Source organism: Pelobates fuscus, chromosome 1, assembly GCF_036172605.1.
Source record: "Pelobates fuscus isolate aPelFus1 chromosome 1, aPelFus1.pri, whole genome shotgun sequence".
NCBI classification, from domain to species: Eukaryota; Metazoa; Chordata; class Amphibia; order Anura; family Pelobatidae; genus Pelobates; species Pelobates fuscus.
The window spans coordinates 63,217,386-63,237,527 of record NC_086317.1 but is presented as its reverse complement, the minus strand read 5'-3'; the positions used below and the strand labels follow the sequence as shown (position 1 = coordinate 63,237,527).

The 20,142-nt window shown below is 40.0% G+C and overlaps 1 protein-coding gene across 1 annotated transcript in view; it reads right to left on the bottom strand.

Annotated features, from left to right (window-relative positions):
• The window catches only part of LNP1 (leukemia NUP98 fusion partner 1), a 73,273-nt gene extending 58,732 nt beyond the window's left edge, over positions 1-14,541 (bottom strand). Inside the window, exon 1 of the mRNA XM_063448978.1 lies at positions 14,039-14,541. Coding sequence (XP_063305048.1) covers positions 14,039-14,197 — 159 coding nt within the window. The 5' untranslated portion in view covers positions 14,198-14,541. The remainder of the gene's footprint in view (positions 1-14,038) is intronic.
• Positions 14,542-20,142: the final 5,601 nt, after the last annotated feature.

Genomic DNA, 20,142 nt, shown 5'->3' with positions numbered 1-20,142 from the left:
CTCTGTTTCCCTGATGTCAGTCTGTCTTGTACTTTTCTATATACTGTTGAGTCCAGCCACTCTAAGACCCAGTAATACACTTTAGTATTCTGGTTTAGTAATATTTTAGGTGTTTATTTGAGTTCTGTGTGTTGGGTCTTAGTCCATCCTGACAACAGATTGCATAAAAGGGGCTTTAACAAGGACACATGGAAAGCGTTGGGAATGCTCATAAAAGAACGCAAATCCAATTTATAAAAAACAGGGTTTCATTTCCTTAGAATCCTAAATGGACCTTTATAGTTAGGCGTTAGTTTAGTAGTTTATCAAATTCAGTTTGATATTATGTGTAACCAACCAGAGTCGATCGCCTACATGAAAGGTAAGAGCAGATTTGCAATGTCTATTGGCAAATTTTTCACGAGCACCACTGTTTGACTTCAGGATGTGCTGAACCCATCCCTGTATTTTGTGTAAACCATCCAAGTGTTGATCCAAGGTAGGTAGTCCCCGAGAAGGAAAGAATGCTGGCACGACATTAGGATGAAAAGTTGACGAAGAAAGGGCTGTGCTCTGTAAATTCATGTTTAGAATTGTTTTGAGCAGGGAAGCAAGTTTGCCCAGTTGTGCTTAAAAAGGAAGCAACTTAATTTGGTCTGCATGTCTAGTTAGATCTTTCAGATGTTCCCTTGGTTTAGGGATGATAGATTGAAAAAAATTCTCTCTATAATCTGGACACAAATTGAGTACACCTATCTGAAATTATATAATCTGGACTATCATAAGAACTGAATATTTCCCTGGCAAAGATACTGGCCAGTTCTTGGGGAGTGGGGGAGGGAGTATAAAGTGAGACATCTTGGAAAACCTGTAAACCACCATTAATTTAAACTTCAACCCATAGAAAGCCTTGAGCATGGTCTTTCAGGTACTGGTAAAGTTTGTGGCAATCCACACGGCGGGGTGTGAGGGACTGTCAGGATAACCTATAACTAGTGAAGATAAGTTCTAAAACCATTATTTCCTGATGCAGAGATAGTATTCCGGTGGCCTTCTGTGCTACAAAGTGACTGGTACATGATGTAGATCAACCATTAAAAACTATTTTTAAAACAAATAGTAAATATCTCCAAGTCAGCAATGCTGCCAAGTCAGCCCTGTATATTGTGAATTTAGAAAAGGAAATAAAAGTATTAATTTTAATATTATTCAGATGGTTCTAGCTTCTGCCTAAAAGACTATCCTTCATGTCTGTATTTTTACCAGATATAGCTACCTTATCAGTATATTAATCCAAAGTACCTTACATGTTTAAATTGGGCTGGATTGAGAACTCCTAATCTAAGGAGTGTTTATTAAATACTGAGAGCCCTACATTCAGTCTCAAGACTCCCAACAAAAGGTCTTTATTTATGGAACGTTCTAATTGAGTTTGCCACCTGATATTCTTTGCAGGTCCTTCCTGCAAGACCTCCACTTTCACCGATGTTTATTCATTTATTACACTTTATTTTTCTATACATTTTGATTTTCAGAGCTTTAATACTGACTGGGTTTCTAGCCCTTTTATCTACGCGCTTTGTTTAAACATTGTGTTTGAATCATTTTGTTGCTTTGTATGTGTATGTGCACAGTAGTCAGAAAGAATGCTTGCTCCCATTTGTCACTGGTGTAAGTGGAGCAACACAAGATTTAAAGATTATCCTCTTTACAGATGACACTAAACTGTGTGGAGTGATAAAAAAAAAATCTCAGCATGTAATATTTGTACAGAAGGATTTAGAACATGGAGGACATAGCATTTTGTAACAATATCTGGGCTACATTAAAGCTTAATAGAACTGACACAGGGAAAGCCTGCCAGAAGATTACAGAAGTGGCTGTTGATGGCAGTGCATTTGTTGCATTATGGGAATGTGTCAAATGCAAATTTTGGACTGTGTACATATCTTGCTAATTATTGCAGTATCATGTTTACTAATCTTATAAACTGCTTAGTTTGCAATCAAACCCAGGTCTCTTCCAAGAGAGGTCTTTTACATGTGACATTCTACATGCATATCATTTAGTTAAAGCAGGGGTAAGCCAAGAGGAAGCTCTATCTCCATCTGTCTTTGGACTACAACTCCCATGATGCTTTGCCAATTACAGGACGAGAGTTACCTGCTGGCTACACCTGAATTGCTTGATTGTCTAACATTATTTAACGTGCATATCGTTTAACATTATAGAAAACTGAACACCAAATTGCAAATTTCAGGCAAATAGTGCTATTCTGGAAAAATTATCCACCTATGCTATAGTCACAGTTCAGCTATTTTAGACTGAATTATACAACTCGATTTGCAGTCACTACAATTTACTGTTCAGTAAATAAACACACTGAAGGGTAATTTACTAAATGCTGAATTTGAAGCAATAAATTAAATAAGCCTCCTAACCGTCCCAATTTCACCGTCCCACTTTTAGTTGAACCAGGGAACTGCTCCCAAAAAGCGTAGATGTGTGGTCACTACGCTAAGGGCACTAGGACCCTACAAAGAATACTGAAACAGTGCTCCCTGCATGGTATTCCCTAGTCTGGATTGCAGGCAGCCCCTTTTCTTGGTGGGTACACCTATTTGGGCACTATCACTAGTGTCCGACTTCTTGGTACACCGATGTTGGGGAGTTTATGCACCTATCATTTAAAGCATTGTGAATACTTATATTCAGATACAATTAACACCATTTATTATCAACCTAACTGAGCATGCCCAGCTCTGAATTAACTCTAAATGGCCTCGTATACAAAGATGTGTGTAGAAAGTATTTTTCTTATCCTTGAATAGCTAAATTAGCCCCAAAACTATGAGTAACTGTTGGAATGACTTTTTTAAACAATCTGTGGACTGTGTACAAAATAAATAAATATACTGTGTAGACACATAAGCAGACAAAAGATACAAAATTTAAACACATATAAATAGTGTAATGGGAGTGTAATGGGAGGTCCAGCATTGCAAAGATTAATGATTCAGACAAGGGCCAAAGCATCCAACCACATCCTAACTCCATACAGTAATGTGGGATGGAAGGTTAATTTAATCATTGGTATTTTCAGAATAAGGACATTTTGGTTTTCAATGAATAAACTGCTAAAGTATTTCCTACAGTAAAATGCAGTGCTATCAATCCTGTTATCACAACTGGATTAGAGGCCTCATAGGCCAGGGGCTGAAAATTAGGCTGGGCCTAAATACAAAATGTGAATTTGTGTGTCTCGTCTCATGCACCCCATCTGTAAATCAACTTTGCTGCTATATATAAATCCATTCCCACAAGCATTTGTAAACAGGAAATATTAAGCATATTAACTCGCTATTAGCAACATGCTGAGCCACAGAGAAATAAAACGTATGTGTAACGGGGTAAAGGGAATCCATCTTGTGACTAATGAAAAACTGTCGGCAACGAACTTTTATGAAATAGACCACTCCATGTGCAATGGGCCTAAGTCCTAAGATACACATTAGCATGGCTCCCAACATTTTAAATGGATAAACAGGGACACTTTCATTTTAGGGTTGTGAGGGAGGTGTGGCAAGGGGTGGGTTTGTTCAGAAAATATTTAAGTGACTTACTAATAATAACAATTTATAGAACTAAAATGTATCTTATAACAAGAACAATGTATCTTAATTACACAGACTGGTTTCTAAACACATTACTGAGAGTATTACTGCTGTGGAGCAATTCAGACACATTGGCAATATGGAGCTCCTAGAAAAGAGGGACACTAGAGGGGGAAAAAAAGGATTTGGGATCAAACTAGGGACTTTGGCTCCTAAAGAGGGACACTTGAGAAGCCGTTTATGGCAGCAGAAAATAAAAAATAGAATCAGGCAGATTTGGCTTATTATAATGTATGGGCCAGCATAGTTTTTATGTTAATCTGGTCCTGCAACTAATAGGTTCAATTCAGTATGTTATAAACAAATCCACATTGGCTTTAATGGTATATAATATTACATATGTTGATTATTTCAAATGGCATTTTAATCTCAATAAAAAAACTATTAAGTGTGTTTGTAAAAATCCTAAATAGGTTAGTGATACCAAAACCTGCACCATTATAATTACACAAAACCCTATCTACCAATTTTAATTTCCATAGATATAAATGAAATGCACCTCTACATATTAATTAGCGGTTTAGTAAAGAGTCATTTGCAATAACTACTGAAAGTATGTGCTGATAAATTCTGATAAACCAAAAACGCAATCACAAGTATTTCAGCCCAGATGGAAAAGTGTCTGAATTGCAAAAACCAGCAATTTTAGTCTGAATTATTTAATTTGGCTTTCCATTCATTACAATTGACAATCAAAGAGAATTTGCAGCAAATCCAAGCTGGGGCTTACAGCTAAAATGGAGATGTTTTTTTCTAATTCTGCTGGTTTTTCTTCAATCTTGCAGTTGTCATTTTTTTTTTCCAAAACATTTTATTGTTTTAAACAAAGCAGATAGATACGATGTGTGTCAGAGTTACAAAACCGATCACCCCTGCCTGTATTAAAGGGACGCTATAGACACCCAGTCCACTTATACTCATTAAGGTGGTCTGGGTACAGAGCCACGTCCCTTAAATCATATAATGTAAACCATTGCAGTTCCTGAGAAACTACAATAACTGCATTGCAGGGATAACTACTGCTCTTCCAGACATCCCCTGTATCCGCTTCCTGGTGCTTCATGGAGTTTAACTCACTCTACATGAGGACATCCATAGTCTTCACAATCTCCATTGAAAAATATTGCTACAATGCTTTCCTATGGGGAAGTCCTAATGCGTGTGCAGCGCTCCTGCGCCGAGGGACCTTGGTGATGGAATCAAGTAAGTGAAATTTGTTTTAACCCTTTCATGACTGAGGGGTGGCAAAGAGGAAGAGGGACACTATAGTGTTATGAATATAGTTTTTTTTTTTATTCCTGACACTGTGTTCCTTTAAAGCTAAAAAAAAAAAGCAAAAAGAAACATGTAATAACAAACTAGTAAATTGATTTTATTTCACAGGCTGCTTACGATGCTGTTCTCTGCCAAACAAGGAAACGCCATGTTGATTGATGACTGGTAACGCATTCCTGGCTCACCTATTGGCACTTGGTTTTTATTGGCACTCGGTTTTCAACTACACCAGGACCAAAAGGTTTTTATGGCTGCAGTACATTAAGTCTAAAGTACATTAATTATAAAAAACAAAAAATGAAAGCGTAGGTACACTGAAAACAGAGATGGATCTGTTAGTAAATGAAGACCAGGAAAAGGCAGAAATTTTAAATAACTATTTTTCTTCGGTATATATTAATGAGGATCCTATGGCAAGAGATATGCATATGATTGCTGCAACAAACTTGCAGATAACTTGTGATTGGATAACTCGAGACAAGGTGCTACAGCTATTAAAGAAAATTAATGTAAATAAAGCTCCGGGGCCTGACGGTATCCACCCATGAGTACTTAAGGAGCTAAGTGGGGAAATAAGTGAACCTCTGTATTTAATTTTTCAAGATTCTTTTGTTTCAGGTATTGTACCGGAGGATTGGAGGAAGGCAGATATTGTTCCTATGTTTAAAAAGGGTTCAAAATCCTTGCCTGGAAATTATAGACCTGTGAGCTTAACTTCTGTGACAGGGAAATTATTTGAACGGCTATTAAGGGATAATATTCAGGAATTCATTGGGAAGAACTGTGTTATTAGCAATAATCAGCATGGTTTTATGAAACATAGGTCATGTCAAACTAACCTAATTGCATTCTACGAAGAAGTAAGTAGAAATATAGATCAGTGTGTTGCAGTGGATGTGATCTACTTGGATTTTGCCAAGGCATTTGATACGGTTCCTCACAATAGGTTAGTCTTCAAACTAAAAGAAATTGGTCTAGATGAATATTCTTGTTCTTGGGTAGAACATTGGCTTAAGGATAGAGTACAGCGAGTTGTCATAAATGGTAAATTTTCAAGCTGGACAAAAGTGGTAAGTGGTGTCCCTCAGGGTTCTGTTTTGGGACCGCTTCTATTTAACATATTTATAAATGATCTTGAAATGGGCATTGAAAGCCATGTATCAGTGTTTGCAGATGACACAAAACTTTGTAAAGTAATAAAATGTGAGCAGGATATTGCCTTGCTTCAGAGGGATTTGGATAGATTGGGGGACTGGGCACTAAAATGGCAGATGAAATTTAACGTAGAAAAATGCAAAGTTATGCACTTCGGGGTTAAGAATGCACAAGCAATTTACACCCTAAATGGTAGTGAACTAGGGATAACCACACACGAGAAGGATTTGGGAATTGTTATAGACAACAAATTAGGTAGCAATATGCAATGTCAATCTGCCGTTGCTAAGGCCAGTAAGGTTTTGTCATGAATAAATAGGGGCATAAATTCTCGAGATGAAAATATAATTTTGCCTCTTTAAAAATCGCTGGTAAGACCGCACCTTGAATATGCTGTGCAATTTTGGGCACCTGTTCTAAAGAAGGATATCATGGCACTAGAAAAAGTGCAGAGACGAGCTACAAAATTGATAAAAGGAATGGAGCATTTTAGTTATGAAGAAAGGTTAAAAAATTTAAATCTCTTCAGTTTGGAAAAACGGCGCCTTAGAGGGGATATGATAACATTATACAAATATATTCGGGGCCAGTACAAACCATTATCTGGAAATCTATTCATAAACAGGGCTATACATAGGACACGAGGTCACACATTTAGGCTTGAAGAAAGGAGATTTCATCTAAGGCAAATAAATTTTTTTTTTACAGTAAGAGCAATAAGGATATGGAATTCATTGCCGGAAGAGGTGGTTTTGTCAGAGTCTATACAGATGTTTCAGTTGCAATTGGATAAATACTTGCAAAAACATAACATACAGGGATACAATTTCTAATTAGTGGGGTAATAGCTGCTTGATCCAAGGAGACATCTGACTGCTATTTTGGGGTCAAGAAGGAATTTTTTCCTAGTTTGTTGCAAAATTGGAAGCGCTTCAGACTGGGTTTTTTGCCTTCTTTTGGATCAACAGCAAAAGCATATGTGAGGAAGGCTGAACTTGATGGACGCAAGTCTCTTTTCAGCTATGTAACTATGTAAGTACACAACCGAACACCGCGCAGTCCCTGAGCATTTTTGCCGGATCTTTCCAAGGTCCAATGGACTGAAGAAGGTCTCTGAAGCCATTGACAAAATAACTCGGTGAACACAACATACTGCATAGATGGGGTATTCCTCGCTGACTTATCATTCCCAGAGACACCGGCGCATTGAAAGTCAAGGAGACATCAGAGGTAGGGGCTACCATGCAGGCACTTGGGCTCTCAGCCTGTGCAGCGGCACCACCAATCCATACACCTCCATCGACATCTGCGGCATAGGATCCTGAAAGGGTCAGACAATTTGTACCTGCAGCCCGCTGGAGAAATGCATCCTCAACCCAAGTGCCATGACTCTACTGTGCATCTTTGGCAGCTTAATGCCTTATTTCCTTGATGACAAGTTTTGCGTTTATTATTATATCTTATGATTTCCGTTGGTAAAATACTGAAAGTATGCGATGATACGTTCTGCTATTTCAATAGCTACCGGCTGATAAACCATACTATGCCTGACACATCAGCTACCAAACTCCCCCCCACTCACTAATCGTTTTGAGATAATATTGCCAAACTTTTTGAGGGGGTTATGCCCTCTATGACCTATAAGCCTTTGATAAGGCTTTGACCTTTTAACTATGCTTAGGTTACCTAGAGGCATCGGATGCTACCTGCCATGAACAACCTATATTAATACCAACAACTTCACACATGCCCAGGTAGCACCCTGTTAAAGCTACTATTGTACTTTTACTTATTATACTTAAAATGGTAACACTCAAATTCCAGTTTCCGATCCAGAAGATATGTACTTTTGTTAAGCTATGCTGTGTCCTTAACCATTCTTATGATATGTCTATTCATATAACTGTACTGTATTCACTCTGTGACTTTTGAATAAAAAAAGATTAACAAAAAAAAAATAGCAAAATGTTGGTTTTGGAAAAAGCTCAGTCCCATGGTTAAAACAAGTCAAATAGGTGGACGTAGAGGTCTTGCATGAAGTACCTGCAAAGAATACCTGGTGGTAGATTGGAAAGTTCCATAACAGTTCCATAAATAGGGCCTTTTGTTAAGAGTCTTGAGTCTGAACATAGGGTTCCCAGTACTTACTACTCAGTTGAACCCTACATTTCCTTGATTGTAGTCCAATTAAACATGTAAGCTAGTTTGGATTGGTATAATGATAGGGTGGATTTATCTAGTGAAATCCGGCCATGAAAGATAGTCTTTCAGGCAGCAGTTAGAACCATCTAAATAAATCTAGAATGTTTAGGGGTAGTACCAGAAAAGATTTTAAAAATGGACAGCTCAAGGGACAGTGGTACTGAGAAAAACAAGAGGGGGTTTCATTCCTAAATTTCCTTACCTTAGAACAATCCCAAAATAATAAAATAAGTCAGCCTGCTCCTATTTACATTTCAAGCATTTAGAGGAGTCCATCAGGTTTAGTCTAAGTTGGGAGTAGCGAGCTAAGTAGGCATATAACACAATCCACGCATCTCTTGCTATAACGGAACCAGGAAAACCTTAATAATTTGTCACTGTGAGAATGTCATCGGTGGTAAGCGAGGAGTTTCCATTTGTGAACACTGTTAGCTGACATAGAATAATCTAATACCGTTTAAATACAACTGTATAATAGCCCAATAGAATAGTGGGTTCGCGATGGATTCCAAATAATAGAGTCTAGTCGTGAGTGAGACTAGTCATTGTCTTAACACTGTGTGGATATACTCCAGAATATGGAAAGTGAAAAATGGAAATTTGAAGTGAAAGAAACTTGTCCCATAGTTGTGTCAGAATTAAGATTCTAAGATGATGAGAGCCTAAACAGTTATAAATGCAGAAAGGGGAATGCTTGTACCTGGTTCGAAGATTTTAATTCACTACAGTTTACTGCCTACACGCATTTACATATTTTCAATGAATTTCCATTTTCTATCAAGAATTTCTAAATCCAAATAAATTCTATCCTAACTTATAAAACACACACACACACACACACACACAAAAATAATAATAATTCCACATTAATATCCAACTATTTTAAATTGTACATTCCCATTTTAGGCTAGTTGGATCACTGACAGACATGAATATAAATGTTTTAAAACCAGTTGAAACCTTGCAAATAAAATATGTGATGTGTAAACACATTTTTAAAATTGCAAGCTCTCATGCCAGAGACGTATTTCTTTTGTAAGTTTAGTCTAAGGAATATACAGATTTATTTTAAATTTGGGGTTTATTAAGTTTAGTTAAATTTGTCCACAGACAAGGGGGTTTATTTACTAAACTCTAAACTGTAGTGTATTGCAACCTAAAAGACAAAATTGAGGCTAATACAGCAAAACTGTGATTATATCTGAGGTTGGGAGTTTTGTAGTGCTTTTGGTAAAAAGGCAGCGTTCACATTGCTCCCTAGAGACACCTCCAGTAGCTGTCACTCAGACGGCCACTAGAGGTGCTTCCTGGGTCACTGCTGACGTCAGCACTGAGGTTCAGCATCTCCACGCTCTGCATGGCACTTTGCAGCGCATGTAAGACAGCCTCTCTGTACTTTCCTACTTATTTAAGGGTTTAAGGGTAACATGGTTTGTTAACAATATAGTCTCAGGAATACACGTTTGTGTTCCTGACCCTATAATGTTCCTATAGATTTGGTATTCCATTCACAGTATAGTAAATACAACCCTTTCAGTGTGACAAGTGCATGAGATTGTCAATTTATCTTGTGCTTGTCCCTCTGTAAATTAACATAGTTTTCAGAAATTTAATTTACCGTATTTTTCGCTCCATAAGAATCACTTTTTTCCCCCTCAAAAGTGAGGGGAAATGTCTGTGCGTCTTATGGAGCGAATATGAAGTTTTACTTACCTGTCTTGCAGCGTTGGCCGGCAGCACAGGGCGCACCGCGGTAGTGGAACTTTAATTTCATGTTCCGGTTTCCGGCGGGACTGAAAGGAAGTGCGCACTCAGCTCAGTGTGCGCACTTCCTTTCAGTCCCGCCGGAAACCGGAACATGAAATTCAAGTTCCAGTACCGCGGTGCGCCCTGTGCTGCCGAGAAACGCTACAAGACAGGTAAGTAATTATGGGACAAGGGGAGGGTGACAGTATGGGAGACAAGAGAAGACTATGGGGAGGGGAGGGGAGGGGAGGGGGGATGCAGACTATGGGGAGGGGAGGGGAGGGGGGATGAAGACTATGGGGAGGGGAGGGGAGGGGAGGGGAGGGGAGGGGAGGGGAGGGGAGGGGGGATGAAGACTATGGGGAGGGGAGGGGAGGGGGGATGAAGACTATGGGGAGGGGAGGGGAGGGGGGATGAAGACTATGGGGAGGGGAGGGGATGAAGACTATGGGGAGGGGAGGGGATGAAGACTATGGGGAGGGGAGGGGGGGTAAAGACTATGGGGAGGGGAGGGATGAAGACTATGGGGAGGGGAGGGAGGGATGAAGACTATGGGGAGGGGAGGGGGGATGAAGACTATGGGGAGGGGGTGGGAGAAGACTATGGGGAGGGGGTGGGAGAAGACTATGGGGAGGGGGTGGGAGAAGACTATGGGAGGGGGGACACTATGGGACAGGGGAGAAAAAAAATATTCTGAACAAACTGTCCCATAGTAAGAAACACTATGGGACAGTTTGTTCAGAATATATTGTTTTCTGGGTTTCTTCCTCTAAAAACTAGGTGCGTCTTATGGTGAGGTGCGTCTTATGGAGCGAAAAATACGGTAGATTGTTGCTTGCATATTTTGGATCCTGAGTTATGAAAGAGAAGCGGCCCTTGGCAAAAACATGTAGCCTTGTAATTACAGATTTTTGCTCAATAGTATGCTAGAGATACATGGCACCATAACCACTGCAAGTATCTAAAGTGGATATGGTGCTTATAGTGACCCTTTAAAATCTCATTGAGCACAGTTTATGAGCTGTGCAATGTTGGAAAATTCAAGAGTTAATAAATCATTAACATAAATGTGTTAATAACTTTTATGTGAAACAGCTTACTAAGACAAGCCCAAAGATATATGCATGAAAAAAGTTGTTATGGTTATTCAAAAAAAAAGTTGTCATGGTTAAAGTGAGAATTAAAAGGGAAATCAATGTGAATTTCAAAATTAAAGGGACACTATATATTCACGAGAACCACTGCTGCTTAACTTAGTAATTCTGGTGTCTATAACTTATTCCTGCAGGCTTTTTAATGTAAACATGTTTACATCGCTGGCTAGTTACACCTCTAGTTGCAGTCACTCAGACGGCAGCAGTGCAGCACCTACGTTCAGCGTCTCCACGCACTGCATGGAGATGCTAAGCATTGCCTATTGAGAGGCATTGATACAAAGCATCTCAATAAGGAGATGCTGATTGGCGAGACGCAGCGTTGTACCGCACATGCGCAATAGCCCATAGCATAGGATTGGCTGAGATCCCCATGATGATCTCAGCAATGGAGGAGGAGCCAGCCACGGCAAGAACGGTGTGGCGTGGGAGAAAAGGTGAGTAAAAACACATGTGCGATCTTAGGAGAGTCGGGAAACTAAATAGTTAGTTAAACACTATAGTGTCAGGAATACATGATTGTATTCATGACACTATAGTGTAGTGTTTCTTTAACCCCTTAAGGACAAAACTTCTGGAATAAAAGGGAATCATGACAGGTCACACATGCCATGTGTCCTTAAGGGGTTAAGCTCAAAATAACTGAACTGGAATTTTTTTTTAAAGGACCACTATAGTGCCCGGAAAACAAACTTGTTTTCCTGGCACTATAGTGCCCTGAGGGTGCCCCCTCCCTCAGGGTCCCACTCCCACCGGGCTGAAGGGGGAGGAAGGGGGTTAAACACTTACCTTTCTCCTGCACCAGGCTCCCTCGGCGCTTGGGACTCTCCTCCTCCTTCGGTCGTCATTGGCTAATTGCGCCATTCTCAATGCTTTCCTATGGAGGCTGGCGTCTTCTCACTGTGAAAATCACAGTGAGAAGCGCGGAAGCGCCTCTAGCGGCTGTCAATGAGACAGCCACTAGAGGCTGGATTAACCTTAAGGTAAACATAGCAGTTTCTCTGAAACTGCTATATTTTCAGCTGCAGGGTTAAAACTAGAGGGACCTGGCACCCAACCAACTTAATTAAGCTGAAGTGGTCTGGGTGCCTATAGTGGTCCTGTAAATCAGCAATGCTTTCAGTTTGGCTGCTCTGGCCTTCAATTTAAAATTCTCTTTGAATTCTCACTTTAGTAAATAACCCCGTATGTGATTCTCCTGCATTTTAGAGAAAGACTGCAGATAAAAATAGGAAATCTATTTAAAATCAAAGAAGCATTATGATTGGTACTTTTCAGAAAATAAAAATAAAGCTGAAATTCAGAATTCAAAGATTATAAAATTCACAAATGAGGATAAGCTCAGTCACAGTTCCCCTTAATACAAATTGTCATGTGATGCTCTGTTGTCTTTTAAATTTCTATATATTATTTAGCAGAGGACATCACAATCCAATCCAGTCCATTCGGAACCTGAGCACATATTGAAAACGAGGAGGAAAAATAAATAAAATGTTTAATTTCTCCTCCTCTCTGTATGTTTTCTGCATGTTCACTACAGTGAAAAGGATGTTGTTTAGAACAATAACGGGCAGGGAGTCAAGATCAACCCATTGTACAGCGCTACGGAATTTACTGGCCCTATAGAAATAATAAAATAATAAGAATAATAATTTACATGATAATATTTCTACATTTGGTTATTGGTTATTAACTAAAGTGAGAATTTAATGTACAGCGCTACGGAATGTGATGGCGCTATATAAATAATAAAATAATAATAATAAAAGTGAAGTCAAAAAGAATTTTAGGACAAAACAGCCAAGTTGGAAAAATTATTTAAATCAGCTATACTTTCAGTTCCACTAAACTGGCTTTAAAATTAAATTTGAAATTCACTTTTCATTTCATTTCGAAATCTCACTTTAGTGAAAAACCTGATAAAGTTATTTTTCAGACTTTACATATACATATTTGTTAAATAAACTGGATGAGTAAATATCATATTAAAAATATTGGTACGCGTCAGTTCCCCTATATTATTGGACTATTTGCGGACTGAAACTCTCATCATCCTTAACCATCCTTTTCTCTCCCGTTTGTACAAAACAAGTTAATGCTGAATAAAAAGATAATAATTCCATCTCTTCACAGTAAGAAAATTTTCCCATGTGTTTTTCTTGTTTTTTTTGTTCCTTCAGAAGACACACTCACTATGTATTAATCAAAGATACGGTAGTACACATGTCCACAAATATCTGTAGATTATTTCAATAGACTGATCGTGTATTCAAATGAAGTACTACAGGAATAGTGACATGTTCCAAGCAATGATTCTGTAGGACTCCCACTGTGCAATGTGGGGTTCCAAATCACAGACTGTGCCTGCTGAAGATTAGTGAGAGTAACACTCTTGTGTGATACTTGCCAACATTTTAATGGCAGCAGTTAAAATAGTTGCCATCTGCCACTAACTCCCACTAATCTCAGGCAGCACTGGGGCATAATTGTCCCAGTGTTGCCCTTACCGTAAAATCTTCCCCATAATCCACACATTGCCCTAACACACCAAGCTAAACATTAACCCCTACACTACACAGTACTGTCACTGACCATAAACACCGACACTACGTTAACTTAATATTATGTCATAGAAAAGATACAGAATAGCAAATTACTAAGATTGCCATTATTACTAAGATTGGCATTTATATAGCACCGACTTATTCCGCAGTGGTTTACAATATTATGTAAGAGGAAATTTAACAATAAATGAGACAATTGCAAAATGGTACAGGAACAATAGGTAGATGGGGACCCTGCTCAAACGAGCTTTCATTAAATAAATAGATAGATATCATAAAAGACTAATACCGGACAAGGTAAGGATGCTCTCCTTTCACTCAAGGCACGTGACTGGCGTTTTCTGTGGTTTCTCCCTTCCTTCTCGCCGCCCTCTATTCCACTGTGGCCCCAATAGCTACTCATCCATTTAGCAAAAAGAATATCATCATCGTCCTCTTCGTAATCCATCTACAGGGGTTCCAGGCTGGGTGTTCTCCCAGCAGAGGAGCAGAAACAGTCTGCCGAAGTTGCAAACTCGCTGCCAACTCAAGTGCTGTTCTGCCGGCCAGCAATGGTTTAGATTGATTCAAGCCAACCCACCCGCCCCCCCCTTAAGCTGACTTTAAGGAGGAAAAAAAATACAAAGCAGCAGCTCCAGCCACAGTCTTTACATAAGCCAATCCCTTGTAATCTATTTATCAGAGGGGCAGAGAGAGGTCCTTTAATCTTTCCATTACATTGATTCCGAAGTCACACTGCCTAAAGGGTGCTAACAGCACACATACAGCGTGGTCCAGATCCCCTGCTGTCCGATGCATCTAACTGTCGATATCTGTCAAGTTTAGCAGACAAGAACATGCCTCTAAGGTACAGCATGAGCTATGGTTTGAGAGAGGCTGCAGCTTCGAAAATTGGAATGGACGTATTGACAAATGCCAGAAATTGGCAGAGTTGCTAGGGAGTTTTAACAGTAACAGATCAGTTCTCAACTTAAAAAATAAACAATTCATTTCTGCTCTATCTCAATTAAAACAAAAAAATAAATCATAAAAAAAGAGAAAAATACTATTATTCTGCGGTGTATTACGTTAGAGCTGATAATCTTTTTTAAACAGCCACTTATAGTTTTGGGGACTTTTGGCACAAAATAGGGAACTGCATACCGCCCAACTGTCCCTATTTAAGAGTGACAGTACAGACATCCCTCTTTTCTAGGAGCTCCATGTTGTTGTTGTGTATGAGTGTATTAATGTGTCTTTAACCCCTTCCCGACAAAGGGCGTGCTATGCCGTCCTACAAAAGGAGGCCCGGATACATATCCTCCACAGCGGTCGTGATCGTGGGCTGCCTGCCAACCGAGGCAGTTCCCCTGCTGACAATCCTGCCCACTGCGATCACATGACTCGGATTGGCATTATTGACAGAATGCCTACAATCTGTAATATCAAAATACACTTAGAATGAAATTATTTATATGTTTTTGGGCAGTAAAGCATATAGTGACAATGATAACTGCCATGATTGGGATCATTTTCATTCCTGGGCTGCCATACGGTCTTATAGGCAACATGGGTGCAGCTGACCAGCTTTGCAAGTCCTAAATTTCACCCTGTAACTTTCCAATACCCCATGAAACCCGTACATGACACGTTGTTGAACATACATATGTGTATTTTATTGCAGTACAGAAAACAGTATTATGACTGTCACAGTTAAAACTCCACGTAGAGCTTAGAAAATAACATGTCTAAGTTTCTCACACTTTTTTCAGATTTTATTCATATTTAATTATGTTTCCTATATAAATATTTGATGTGGAAAAAAACCCTATTGCTTCAGTACAAGTGTGGGTGCACTTAATATGAAAGAGGTAAATTGTGCTTGAACAAACATATAGCTTATATTCTAGGTTTTGTTTTGGTCAGACCTTAAGGGATAAAACTACAATAAATGTCTGTGTAAATAAGATACATTGCTCTTGTTCATGTTACTAGTAAGTCACCTAAAATTTCTCAGAACAGCCCCACCCGTGCAGTCTCACAGCTCAATGTTATGCCATATATGAGTTCAATCACTATTTTTTTGTATATGCAGCCTTAGCCACACATCCCCTTGCTGTGACCAGGACCGCCATCAGGGGGTGACAACCATGACGGTTGTCATGGGCCCGGCGGTCCTGGGGGGCCCGAACTGCTCTGGCAGTCCCGGGCCCCACTTTCCCTCTCTGCACACATAGATAGCAAATATCGCTATCTATGTGTGCAGCCGCGGGCCCCCCGGCTCCCTGTTACCGCAGAGGGGGCCCAGCACACTGCCTCTTCTCATCTAATAACTCTCGCGAGACCCGGTTACCATGGCAACGCTCCGCGGGTCTCGCGAGAGTTATTGGAAGAGAGGAGAAGAGAAGAGGCAGTGTGCTGGGCCCCCTCTGCGGTAACAGGGAGCCGGGGGCCCCCCATGCCACCGGACCACCAGGGATCATGGAATCTCCCCCCTCTCTGGACACATTTAACATTTAATTTAATTTAATATAAAATGTAAAAAATTATTGGGAAAATGCCCATCCCCCCCCCCCCCGATTTGCACATTTACACACACACTGCATACACTAACACAACACACACTCTGCATACACTAACACAACACACACACACTGCATACACTAACAACACACACACACTGCATACACTAACACAACACACACACTGCATACACTAACACAACACACTCTGCATACACTAACACAACACACACACACACTGCATACACTAATAAAACACACACACTGCATACACTAACACAACACACACTCTGCATACACTAACACAACACACACTGCATACACTAACACAACACACACTCTGCATACACTAACACAACACACACTGCATACACTAACACAACACTCACACTGCATACACTAATACAACACACACTCTGCATACACTAACACAACACACACTGCATACACTAACACAACACACTCTGCATACACTAACACAACACACACTGCATACACTAACACAACACACATTGCATACACTAACACAACACACACTCTGCATACACTAATACAACACACACTCTGCATACACTAATAAAACACACACTCTGCATACACTAACACAACACACAGACTGCATACACTAACACACACACTGCATACACTAATACAACACACACACTGCATACACTAATACAATACACACACTGCATACACTAATACAACATACACTCTGCATACACTACACACTAACACACTCACTGCATCCACTACACACTAACACACTCTGTATTCGCTACACGGTGCTTGCGTATTTTCTGTGCATTCCTCCCGGTGACGGACCACCACCATCAGGTATGCGGGATGTCCGACTAGTGTGCTTCTGCACCTTTACTTGCCAGATCCCGGAGGCTGTCGCCTTGCTCCTTTTGCCGCTTGTCTAGGTCTCCGGTTACCTGTTGTCCGCTAATTTCTCGCAGCTTCCGTCCCACTGGGCGACTCGGTGCCCGAGGTGACTGTGCCTTCTTTCGTTTGGTTCTGCTTAGGCGAGTGTGCTTTTGGGTGTCGGGCACCATCACTGGGGACAGTAAAGCTTCCAGTTTCTCCCAGAATACTTGGAAAGCCCTGTCTAGTCGGTGCTCCACCTCTGGCTGCTCGCTTAGGATGCTGAAGGAGCACGCTACCTCCGCCATTTTAGGAGCTTCTTCCGCCGAGTTTCCCCTTTGTGTTACAGGTTTATTTCTGCAGTGAGTCTTTGCTGAGTTGCCCCCGTTGTCCAGAGAGGACCGGGATGACCCCCACCGGTCCATAGGGCGGGGGGGAGGTTGTTCTACGAGCTTACTGTTGGCTGTGTGCGTCTGGTGGGAAAGCAGCCACCTTTCTCCGCCGCCTCCCTCTGTAGGCCCCAGTCTGCCGATGGGGTGCCTGTTTACCCTGGACATCTGGTGTGGTGTCCCTGGGTTCGGGCCGGTTTCCCAAGTCCAGTGGGCCCACTTGTAGAAGGGTGAGTGCAGTTTAACTTGATTTATCAATTGTTTTTATGCTCGGTGCACAGGAGCTGGTTCAGAGCATGTCTGCCCTGTTCGCTAGTCAGGCTCCGCCCCCCCAAGAATGGTTTTATTTTAAAACAGATGTTAATTGCTTTAGAACTTTTTATCTCCTGATCTGTAAATTGAGCTTTACTCACACAGAATGTTCCTGCAGGATCTAGAATGCTATGAACAGAGCAGGGAATAATAGATGATAAATTAAACATAATCTGCAATAAAGAAAGTGTAAACATTAGATCTCACTTTACAGGAAGTGGCTAGTAAGGCCGGGAAAGTCACGTGTCTAGGGCTGCATAAACAAAATGATTTAACTTCTAAATGACAGAGAATTGAGCAGTGAGACTGCAGGAGCATGATATATACACAAAAACCATTACATTAAGCTAAATATGTTTTCGTGCCTATAGTGTCCCTTTAACAAACAATGGTTATATTTATGGTTACATGTATAAATACCCATTCCTCCTAAAAATACAAATCTTTATCAACTACATTTATAATGACAGTCTATCTCATTAAAGTTGTATACATAGGAGATATTAATTGGGGGTGAGAAGGGGTGCAGGCCAGTAGGCAGTGATGCTTTTTTTGGGAGTGGTCTCAGATAAAAAGTGGGCCTACCAGGGTAGATCAGTTTGAGGATCGTCTCTAGAGGTCCCAAACATAAGACACCAGAGATCAAACCTGGGACAATAGTTCATAAGTCCTTAATTTAGATGGTCACATTGAATCTGGAATATTTGGTGGTATAAAATACGAAGAAAATTATGGTATTCTACCAAATTCATTTTAAAGTCATGTATCTAAATGTCTCTGGTAAACTGTATATGTATATAGACAGATATATTTCTAAGAGTCCTCCCAATCAGCATCCTACTTCCAATCAGCTCTGAAAGGATCAACAAAATATGCCTTCTTCTTAAAAAACAAATTGATTGTAGGTTCTACATTAACTAAAAGAAAGCTAGATGTGACAGGTTATTATATATTTTAGGAGTCCTTTAGGCTTTTAATATTTCACTAAGTCAAAAAGTGCAATTTAACGACAATCATTTGAGGCAATTAGGACCCAAAGTTCAATAGTATTTTACTAATTATACCATCTCCAGGAATCTGTAAATGAGGGGTATCCCATAAGCAATCGTTAGATTGATACATAATGACCTAAACATTAAGTTTATAGCCATTCGGGCAGCAGCACTGAAACAACAGTAAACACCACACTTACCATTTTAAAAATAATCTGTATTTAGATCTCAAAATTGGCAGTTGGTTATCAAAAATGTTTTACAAAAAACGTCCAATGCATGGACTGCTACTAGTGATGGTGGCCATTGTCAGGAGGAAAGATATAAATTCAGTAAGGAGGACACACTACAAGAGGACAGACCGAGCAATCCATGACAAACTTCTCTACTATGTAGGACGATCTTCCCCTATGGTCCCAACAAACTCCAAAATGTATAACACGTTAAAATATTATATCTTTATTGAAGTGGCACTGTCACACACACACCCTTCCCTTCCCTTGCAAAAGTAATATTTCATAAAGATAGAACATTCATGGAATACTCATATTGAGTGTGTTGGAATTGTCTGGAAATTCCAACCTGGTCAAGAGATATATTGAGACAACCCGGAGTCTCGCTTGATCCTTTAAAGACCTCTCTGTTGTATTCTCGTGCATACGCGAGATTACAGCAGTGATGTCGGCTCCTGGCAGTTGACGTGCCAGGAGCAGAAGAGGACCGGTCAGTGGAGGATGGTGGCACCACTAAGGTACAGGTTCAGGTAAGTATGACACTAAGAGCCAGAACAAAATTCCACATAACATTATACTTATTATAGGACAAGAAGACAAATATACTATAGAAATATAGAAACATCTCTAACTATAAAAAAAGAGTACTTCTTAACAACAGAGAACATGGATAACAGTTTTCATAATTCTGCTACCTGCTGGTAGGCTAACTACATAAACCCAATACATAACATTACCCTAAAACCATGAGGAAATCCATCTGTCCAGTGGTAAATCAAAATAGGCACACTACTTAAGTAAAATTTACAAACCCAGAGAATTAATAAAAAATAGTCAAAAGTCAGTTAATGCAGAAGACAAGAACAGACCTTGGTGCGCAAAACCCCACTGCCATTGTTTCAGCAAATTCAGTCTTATTCTATTGATGCCTTTTTTATTTGTTTAAAAGACGTGGACATAAGGGTAAAGCAAATTCCATGAGGCAAACCTCCAATGAAAAAGTAACACCTATTTTCAATTTATCACACAGAGTGTTAGACAAACAAGAACTATCAATTTTGGAACATGGTCTTTCATTTGTACCCGCAGCGGCCCCTAA